Raw genomic sequence first — 10,726 nt, 5'->3', positions numbered from 1 at the left:
GTGTGATGCCATTCCCTTTCGCGCTTGCCGGCTGACCGCTTACCTCCGTGTGGAGGGCTTTACCGCTGCAGTCAGTTTGTCCGGTCAGCTCATCGTGTGCATCGGCGGACTTCAGATGCAGAGAGGAGGAGTTGACAAAGGCGTTCGAGTGTGGGGAAGAGCGGTTCCAGAAACCAGGTAAGACAAAAACAGAATTAAAAAAATAAAGCGAACGAGTTCATAACACGGTGAGCATGCGGTGAAATCCGAAAACGTGGTTAAAAAAAAAAAAAAGCAGACGAGGGCTTTTCTAAATTGTTGCTCGGGTTTAGGGAAGTGACGGGCGGGCGGGCGGGTCAATCGGTAAAACTGGTTGGGTTCAGGGAAGGAGGAGGGTGGGTCAGCCGATTGGCCGGTCGCGCGGTCAATCATTTGGTCGGTCAGACAGCGGCCTCTGGTGGGTTGACGCGAGAACAGCGCGGGCGCGAACGGCACTCGCGAGAGACGCTCGAGATACGAAAAAGTGCGCACAGCGGCCTCTCGCGGATTCACGAAAACAAAAACTGCACAAATACGTACACTGTAAAAAATAAATCCGGAAAATTTACGGTAAAAACCGGCAGCTGTGGTTGCCAGTACTTTACCGTTAAAAACACGGTACAAACCGTAAAAGTAATTTTTAATTTTTACGGTAAATTACCGTATTTTAATAATTTATTGAGGTAATATGTCTGTATTTTGAATGATCAACATCTACTCATCTTTTGTTACACAGTTAGACACGTTAGCACATCCACATGCAGGTGGTGATGAGAGTTACATAATAAACCAATGCTCATCACAATCAACTTTTCCTATTAGCAGAAAAGAGTATCAGCATATAGAAGGTGCTCAGTGTCATTCACACAGCTACTAAACACCAGTTTGGTAACACGCATAAAATTAAAGTCATGAAATAAACATTGTTCATCAACATTAGATGTAACATAAATCTCTAATGTACACAACTGATGAGGAAACAACTAAAAAGATCCATATTAATGTCAACCAAATGCATAAAAAGTGATGTGCCATGCAGGGAATTCTGGGAAAGTCAATTTACGGTTATTTGCCGTATATATTAAGGAAACATACCGTTAACCAGGTTACGGATTTATACTGTAGCATTTTTACAGTTTTTTACCGTTGAAATCACTGCCATTTTTTACAGTGTACAGTACCTCCCAGGACGCATTTCGCGGTCTCCAGAAACGTCCGCTGGACTACGTTTTCAGAATGAGCCTGGGTTGGTTATACAATAACTTGCCTAATTACCCTAACCTGCCTAGTTACCCTAATTACCCTAGTGAAGCCTTTAAATGTCACTTTAAGCTGTATAGAAGTGTCTTGAAGAATATCTAGTCTAATATTATTTACTGTCATCATGACAAAGATAAAAATAAGTCAGTTACTAGAGATGAGTTATTAAACTGTTCCGAAAAGTGTTGAGGAAATCTGCTCTACGTTAAACAGAAATCGAGGAAAAAAATAAACAGGAGGGCTAATAATTCTGACTGTATATAAAGTCCAAAAACATCCTCAAAATGTGTCTTCAATGCTTCCGTATAATTTTATTAAACGTTTAAGAATACTTCTGTGTGTTTATGGAGGATGAGAGAGCTCCAGGATTTCATCTAAAATATCTTAATCGTGTCTGAAAATGATAGTAATTAATGGCAGAGTTTTCACTTTGGCTGAACTATCCTTTTAATTCTCAATACTTGCATTTAATACTTGTACTTATAAATGTTTAGGGATTCTTTAAATGCCTTATAGTTTCACTGAAATCCAGTTCACACATGTGAAAGCAAGGGTAACACTTTACAAAAAGGTGAACATTCGTTAACGTAATGATAATAAATCATGTTCCCGAAGCCATTATTAGTTCCAGTGCACTCGCCAGTGACGTCTTCATATCATTTAATAAACCTGAGCTGAAATAAACAACGAAGAGTTGCAAAAGATTAAGTTTTAAATGAGTTATTTTAATTAATGAATATACTGCTTGTGGTTTAGTTACTGCGTTAATTCTTTTATACTGTATACTTCAATACTGCTTTAATTATCTTCATTCTAAAGTGTTACCCAAGATCAAGTCTTATCTCATTTCAACTGCCACAAAATAAGGAAAACTTTCATCATGCATACATTTCGGTAAGCCTTAACACAATTTGTTGGCAGATTTGCCCTCTTTGATGCCAAGTGCAACCATAATCAGTAGGAAAACGGAGACATTCAGTCCATAATGACATTTATTTATTATTTAACTGGAAAAACCAGAGACCTCATATATGAAAATGCACATGTGATCATATTTGCTACTTGAATAAGGGATTTGTCTACTGTCAAAAGCAAAGAACAAAATAGGACACGGCGGAATGAACCGCAAACTACTCCAGCGTATGTTTTATGCAGCGGATGCACTTCCGGCTGCAACCCAGTACTGGGAAACACCCATGCACACTCATTCTCACACACACTCATGCACTACGGCCAATGTAGTTGATCAGTTCCCCTATAGCGCATGTGTTTGGACTGTGGGGGAAACCGGAGCACCCGGAGGAAACCCACGGTAACACAGGGAGAACATGCAAACTCCACACAGAAACACCAACTGTTCCAGCTGGGACTCGAACCAGTGTGAGACCACAGTGCTATTCACTGAGCCACCATGACTCCATTTTACTATTGAGAAATATGAATGTTACATGCATTAACTATATGGTTAGAGTTAGGTTTTGGGTTATTTGCTTGTAATTTTGCTTAATTATTTTTAATTATTATAGAAAATAAGTGTAACAAGGCATCCTTAAAATAAAGTGTTTCCAGAGATATTTGTGAACAAATGAACTGTGACATATATTTAAGAGCATTTAAATGTTTATGACAGTACATCATTCATAGGACACCTTCAGAATGTGTTGTATTGTACATGATGCACATCTTTATGAGTGAGGCCCCTGGTTATTCCAAAAGTGGTTAACACTGTGAAGCTTTTACCATGGTAATTGCTTCACAGATGTGAATAAAACTCTGTACTCCAACTCAGGCTCACTGGAAACACTTGCTTTAGTCTACATTTTAGTGTGAAACCACATAAACATACTTTAACTTACGTTTAGTTGCAGTTTGTGTATAAAATGAACACTAGGGGGCAGTGTGATGACAACTTTTGCTCCTTTTCACATTAATGATACTAACAGGGACATAATAACGGTAAATACAGGATGATCTTCAAGCCGTTCTTTGCACAAAACCAAAATAAACAGCACAAAACAACTTAATGCTGTCTATGATTTGTAATTAATATGTTTGTCACCTTTATACCTCTATATAAACACTCTTCTGGTGGTCAGTTTGCTCAGTGGTGAGTGCTGAAGAGCGCTCGAGTCCTGGTGAAGCACGCTTCCACAAAACAAATAAAAGCAATGCAAAATCAAGGTAAAAGCACTTGGTCAAGGTGCACTTTTCTCTTTTGGCTGCTTCTGAAAACACTATTGGTTGGGTTTAGGGAAATGTTTAGCTTAGTGGTACCCTAGCTGATCTGTACAACAAGAGCTGCCACCTTGTGGACGTGGATCTGAAACATACAACAAAATGTACCCTAATTAATATATTTCATATTAGCAGAAATGTATTTAGTGCCCTCTAGTGCATTTGTCATCTAAAATGCACAACAAAACATACCTGGAGCAATATATTTTCATTTTCACAGTGCCCTCTAATTGATTTGTCATCTGAAACGTACAACTAAACAAACTCTACGTAACGTATTTTATTGCCACTTAAAAATTTAGACAGCACTCTCTAGTGGACTTGTCCTTTGAAACGTACAACAAAACAAACCCAGAGTAACACATTTCAGGTTCACTTAAAATTTAAGACAGCGCCCCTCTAGTGGATTAAACATCGGAAACATACAACCAAACGAACCCTGAGTAACGCATTTCAGGTTCACTTAAAAATGTAGACAGCACCCTCTAGTGGACTTTTCCTTTGAAACGTACAACAAAACCAACCCTGAGTAAAGCATTTCAGGTTCACTTAAAATTCAGACAGCGTCGTCGTGTGTATTTGTCATCTGAAACGTACAACAAAACAAACCTTGAGTATCGCATTTCAGATTCACTTAAAAATGTAGACAGCGCCCTCTAGTGGATTTGTTCATCTGAAATATACATCCAAACGAACCCTGAGTAACGCATTTCAGGTTCACTTAAAAATGTAGACAGCGCCCTCTAGTGGATTTATCACCTGAAACGTACAATAAAACACACTCTGAGCAATGAATTTCAGATTTGCTACAATGTAGCTCCAAACACATACTTCCAATGAGCCTGGATTGCTTTAAACGGTTAGCGAAGGTGCATCTGTTTGACCAAGTGAGCTTTTTCTGGTTAAGTTGGTTTGGAATCACCAAAAGTTGAACAGATTTTCCAGTTTATCAGTTTTGGAAATTTCCCCAAGACATCAGTAGGTTTAACTACATGAAAAGCTCAAAAGGAGTGTAAAGCGATTGGTCAGCGTGAGCAGCAGAGCTTGACACTGCAGTTTTTAAAGGCACGGTTACCTCGTTTTTACAACACTACAACACTGAGACGTAGATCATTTCGTCGGCCAGATCCTCGTCCCGTCGGCTGCTACTGTCCGTCTCCTCATCGCTGTAATCTCGTAGATTTGGACTCAAACCTGTCTCGTTTCCCCCAGAGCCCAGCGTCACATTCAGTAGGTTGCTAGCGGCACTTTCCATCTCGTCGATTGTCATTTCGCAAGCGTCTGCAATCTCGTGTTTGGTTACAGTCACAAACTTTGGATCCTTCGCGTATTTTCCCAGTCCACCAGATATCATCACCTATGGGCAAATACACAGCGTCAGCACAACAGGATTTGACATATGCTAAGACTAAAAACTATTTATTTATAAACTCGGTGTAAATGGTGAGTAAGTCCAAAGTCAGCTTAACTTTGTTTACACATTTACTCGCCATTTACACCACAGTGTAAAAAGTGAGTATAAACGCAGTGTAAATGGTGCGTAAATGTGTAAACAGTGTATATCTCAAGTAAATGCAGTAAAAATGGTGAGTAAACAGCGTAAATGGTGAGTAAATGTGCAAATGCAGTGTAAATGGTGAGTAAATGTGTAAACGCAGTGTAAATGGTGAGCATAAACAGTGTAAATGGTGAGTAAATGTGTAAACGCAGTGTAAATGGTGAGCATAAACAGTGTAAATGGTGAGTAAATGTGTAAATGCCGTGTAAATAGTGAGTAAATGTGTAAATGCAGTGTAAATGGTGAGCATAAACAGTGTAAATGTTAAGTAAATGTGTAATTGCAGGGTAAATGGTGAGTAAATGTGTAAATGCAGTGTAAATGGTGAGCATAAACAGTGTAAATGTTAAGGGAATGTGTAATTGCAGGGTAAATGGTGAGTAAATGTGTAAATGCAGTGTAAATAGTGAGTAAATGTGTAAATGCAGTGTAAATGGTGAACATAAACAGTGTAAATGTTAAGTGAATGTGTAATTGCAGGGTAAATGGTGAGTAAATGTGTAAACAGTGTAAATGGTAAGCATAAACGCAGTGTAAAGAGTGAGTAAATGTGTAAACGCAGTGTAAATGGTGAGTAAATGTGTAAACAGTGTAAATGGTAAGTATAAACACTGTAAATGGTGAGTAATTTTGTAAACACAGTGTAAATGCTAAGTAAATAAGCAAATGCAGTGTAAATGGTGAGTAAATGTGTTAACAGTGTAAATAGTGAGTAAATGAGTAAACAGTGTAAATGGTGGGTAAACACAGTGTAAATGGTGAGTAAATGTGTAAACAGTGTAAATGGTGAGTAAATGAGTAAATGCAGTGTAACTGGTGAGTAATTGTGTGAACGAAGTGTAAATGGTGAATAATTGTGTAAATAGTCAACATGGTGTGTGTTAACAGTGTAAATGGTGTGTAAATGTGTTAACACTGTAAATGGTGAGTAAAAATGCAGTGTAAATGGTAAGTAAATGTGTAAACAGTGTAAATGGTGATTACAAACAGTGTAAATGGTGTGTGTTAACAATGTAAATGGTAAGTAAATGTGTAAACAGTGTAAAAGGTGATTACAAACACAGTGTAAATGGTGTGTGTTAACAGTGTAAATGGTGAGTAAATTAGTAAATGCAGTGTAAATGGTGAGTAAATGCAGTGTAAATGGTGAATAAATGTGTAAACAGTGTAAATTATGAGTTTAAACACAGTGTAAATGGTGAGTAAATGTGTAAATGCAGTGTAAATGGTGAGTAAATGTGTAAACGCAGTGTAAATGGTGAGTAAATGTGTAAACAGTTTAAATTATAAGTGTATACACACTAAAAATAGTGAGTAAATGTGTAAACAGTGTAAATTACGAGTGTAAACGCAGTGTAAATGGTGAGTAAATATGTTGACTCACGGCCTCCACCAGGCTGTGTGCGCTGCTCCGCGTCTGCAGATGATGTCCACATAGCCGTGGAGGGACCTTCAAGAGGGAGGAGGTGGTGGGCGGAGACCGCATCGACCAATCAGAAGCCTGCTGTGTGTTCCAGAAGCCTCTGTGGACCAATCCCGGAGTGCTGCTGGCGCTGGGCGTGGCCTGGACCAGTGGAGTGTATGGAGGAGGTGTGGTTGGGGGCGTGACCCACGAGCGGATGGAGCGCGTCGGAGAGAGTCGTGATTGGCTGGATTCCTGGCCACTCATCATCCTCACCTGCACAGAAAAACTCACAGATTACACACACTGGTTGTGCAGATTACTTTTAAGTTGAAATCTGTAATGGATAACAAATTACAGCACAAGATTTGTAGATAGTAATATAATCTCTTAGATTTTCAGACATTTATGGTATCTAGTGTTAGGTAGTTAAAAAGGTCATCAATTAGTAATTGTATAATTGAAATTGTATTTAAACTGATTTGCTAATTACTTTGTCTGAAAAGTAATTGAAATGCTCAACAAAGTATTTTAACTACTTGACTCAATACTATATACACTCTAAAATCAGTGGATTGTCATTCATTCATTCATTCATTCATTTTCCTTCAGCTTAGTCCCTTTATTCATCAGGGGTCGCCACAGCGGAATGAATTGCCAACTTATCCAGCATATGCTTTACACAGCGGATGCCCTTTCAGCTGCAACCCAGTACTGGGAAACACCCATACACACTCAAGTTGACACACGCTTATACACTACAGCCAATTTAGTTTATCCATTTTAGGGACTCGAAGCAGCGACGCAGTGCCGCAGTAGGTAGTGCTGCCGCCTCACAGCAAGAAGGTCGCTGGTTCGATTAATAAAAGGGACTAAGCCGAAAAAAAAATGAATGGAACTCTATTCTGATTACAAGTATTTTAAAAGTAGTTACGAGTACTTAAATTTTGTAATCTGGTTGCGTAATCCTGACTAAATATAATCCACTACTAACCAGGTCTGTCAGTCAAGAGTGTCTGTATTATTTAGAAACTACTAATGCAATATGAATGGGTGTATAGTGCATTATTCTGTTCAGGTGCATTCCCAGGGGATTTAGTTTTGTGAGGCCAGTCCTGCTGCTGATGCAGTTTTATTTCATTTATTCGAGCGGTGTGCTGTGTTTTCTCATGTTGTTGATCACCTGATGATGCTGTGGTGGTGAAGCTGCGGGACGAAGCTGAATCTGATCCTGACTCTGTTTGCGCAGACACTCGAAATGAAAAGCAGACCTGTGGGAGGCTGAACCGAGAAACAAACACATCAACATGAGTTTCTTCATATGGAAAAATATTCAGTAAACTAACAACATTGCAGGTGTCGTGAGAAGGATTTAAGTTTCTAATTTCAGTTTCAACTAGGGTTGTCATGATACTGGAATTCGGTACCGATTGATAGTAAAATTTAAAAAATGCAATACATTTGAGCGCTGTTGAGTTCTTAAACAGAGCTGATTTGCCACTGTGTACACGTGCTCACAGTCATTTCTGAAGTCATTCACAGTCAACAGCAGTGTGAAAGTTGTTGGGTGTGAAGCTGTAAAATGCGTATTTCGTCTGTCTGGTCTCTGACCTGGAGCCGTGGAGCGCAGGAGTCGTCTTGAGGAGCGCTGGGGATGCGGGGAAATCAGCTGCTCGTCTTCATCATCACACACACTCTCATACATGTCCTGGTCTCGGACTGAATCTCCATCACTGAGTGTGTCTTGAACGTCTCTGTATGACCTTGCAGGACAAAGCACTGTTACAGCTCAAAATTCTGCTTTTCCAACAGCAGATGGTGCTCTAGGCTAGTATTTAACAGCAGATGGTGCTTTATACTAGTGTTTAACAGCATATGGCGCTCTAGGCTAGTTTGTAAATCGCAGATGCTGCTCTAGGCTAGTTTTTAAACAGCAGATGCCGCTCTAGTCAAGTTTTTAACAGAAAACAGTGCTCTAGGCTAGTGTTTAAAATACAGTGCTCTAGGCTAGTGTTTAACAGCAGACGGCACTCTAGGCTTAAGTTTAACAGCAGATGGCGCTCTAGGCTAGTTTTTAAACAGCAGATGTCGCTCTAGGCTAGTTTTTAAACAGCAGACGGCGCTCTAGGCTAGGGTTTAACAGCAGACGGTGCTCTAGGCTAGTTTTTAAACAGCAGACGGCGCTCTAGGCTAGTCTTTAACAGCAGACGGCGCTCTAGGCTAGGGTTTAACAGCAGACGGTGCTCTAGGCTAGTTTTTAAACAGCAGACGGCGCTCTAGGCAAGTTTTTAACAGAAAACAGTGCTCTAGGCTAGTGTTTAAAATACAGTGCTCTAGGCTAGTGTTTAACAGCAGACGGCACTCTAGGCTTAAGTTTAACAGCAGATGGCGCTCTAGGCTAGTTTTTAAACAGCAGATGTCGCTCTAGGCTAGTTTTTAAACAGCAGACGGCGCTCTAGGCTAGGGTTTAACAGCAGACGGTGCTCTAGGCTAGTTTTTAAACAGCAGACGGCGCTCTAGGCAAGTTTTTAACAGAAAACAGTGATCTAGGCTAGTGTTTAACAGCAGACGGCGCTCTAGGCTAATGTTTAACAGCGGACGGTGCTCTAGGCTAGTTTTTAACAGCAGATGGTGCTCTAGGTTAGTGTTTACCAGTAGATGGCACTGTAGGCTAGTTTTTAACAGCAGACGGCGCTCTAGGCTAGTGTTTAACAGCAGACGGCGCTCTAGGCTAGTGTATAACAGCAGACGGCGCTCTAGGCTAGTGTTTAACAGCAGACGGCGCTCTAGGCTAGTGTTTAACAGCAGACGGCACTCTAGGCTAGTTTTTAACAGCAGATGGCGCTCTAGGTTAGTGTTTAACAGCAGACGGAGCTCTAGGCTAGTGTTTAACAGCAGACGGCGCTCTAGGCTAGTGTTTAACAGCAGACGGCACTCTAGGCTAGTGTTTAACAGCAAGCAGTGCTCTAGGCTAGTGTTTAACAGCAGACGGCGCTCTAGGCTAGTGTTTAACAGCAGACGGCGCTCTAGGCAGCGCCATATGCTGTTATAAACTATGCTCAGAATTGATGCAGAATCGTTTCTTCTTTTCATTTCAGCTGTAGTAATGGTCATGAAGAAGAATTTTCCAGCATTACCTGTCTCTGGCCAGCATCACGTCCTCATCGTGAAACTCTTCACCACTGTAAAACTCTCCAGAAGTCCTGTCCTCGTCACTGACATCATCACGAGTCGGGTTCTCCACTTGAATGGTGGGATATCCAACAGCACTGGAGAACGGCCTAATAACATTGATTAATAGAGTGACTGGTTAATTGATTGATTGGTTGATTGATTGATTGATTAAGTGATTGATTAAGTGATTGATTTGTTTGTTGGTTGGTTGGTTGGCTGTCCGATTGATTGATTTATTGATTGATTGATTGATTGATTGATTGATTAAGTGATTGATTTGTTTGTTGGTTGGTTGGCTGTCTGATTGATTGATTGATTGACTGATTGATTGATTGATCGATTGATTGATTGATTGATTAAGTGATTGATTTGTTTGTTGGTTGGTTGTCTGATTGATTGATTGATTGATTGATTAAGTGATTGATTTGTTTATTGGTTGGTTGGCTGTCTGACCAACTGAATGATTGATTGATAGATTAATAGATTGATTGATTGATTGAATGATTGATTGATAGATTAATAGATTGATTGATTGATTGATTGATTGATTGATTGATTGATTGATTGATTGATTGATGAAGACTTTCTCCAGAAAAAATATTATTAGAAACACTGTGAACATGTGTTTGCTCTATTAAATATCACTATATAAATATCGATCGAATTGGAGGCGGAATAATTCTGTAAACATGAGGCTGACCTGTGTGTCTGTGTTTCTCCATCTGCTCTGAGGTTCAGGCAGACGCTCAGGGATGACACCAGGCTCCTGCCGCTGTGCCAGCCGTTGGTGATGCCGGGACCATTGGCATTGTTTATATTGGAGTTGGAGGATCTGGCATCGGACAGTGGCTGACTCTGTGGGAGCGGCAGCTGCAGAGGACGCTGGGTAACACTGCTGAACTGATCACCACTCACATGATTCCCAAACACAACACCGTTCCTCTGAAAGCACACACACACACGCGCAAAAGCAAAAGTCCAAATGGAATCAATACGGTTAGTTTTGATGATCGTCTCATATTGCTAGTTTTGTGGTGAACAATTCATCTGCGCATGCCACTAAGAAAGAAAAAGTCTGC

General features: G+C 40.2%; 2 protein-coding genes across 25 annotated transcripts in view; both read right to left on the bottom strand.

Moving 5' to 3' along the window:
• The window catches only part of mmp23ba (matrix metallopeptidase 23ba), a 568,642-nt gene that overhangs the window by 527,539 nt on the left and 30,377 nt on the right, over positions 1–10,726 (bottom strand). The gene's annotated exons all lie outside the window — the stretch shown is intronic.
• cacna1db (calcium voltage-gated channel subunit alpha1 Db) overlaps positions 3,779–10,726 on the bottom strand; it is a 64,080-nt gene continuing 57,132 nt past the window's right edge. For all 24 annotated transcript variants that reach the window (XM_087265584.1, XM_087265591.1, XM_087265588.1 and 21 more), the window contains 6 exons: positions 10,348–10,589; positions 9,611–9,754; positions 8,085–8,236; positions 7,657–7,754; positions 6,456–6,749; positions 3,779–4,870 (listed from right to left, as the gene is read on the bottom strand). In XM_087265584.1, coding sequence (XP_087121710.1) covers positions 4,604–4,870; positions 6,456–6,749; positions 7,657–7,754; positions 8,085–8,236; positions 9,611–9,754; positions 10,348–10,589 — 1,197 coding nt within the window. In that variant the 3' untranslated portion in view covers positions 3,779–4,603. The remainder of the gene's footprint in view (positions 4,871–6,455; positions 6,750–7,656; positions 7,755–8,084; positions 8,237–9,610; positions 9,755–10,347; positions 10,590–10,726) is intronic.

The sequence above is a fragment of the Danio rerio genome, chromosome 8 (genome assembly GCF_052040795.2).
Source record: "Danio rerio strain M-AB ecotype USA chromosome 8, GRCz13ab, whole genome shotgun sequence".
NCBI classification, from domain to species: Eukaryota; Metazoa; Chordata; class Actinopteri; order Cypriniformes; family Danionidae; genus Danio; species Danio rerio.
Note: the sequence above shows the minus strand (reverse complement) of the source record. Positions and strands in the feature narration are given on the sequence as shown.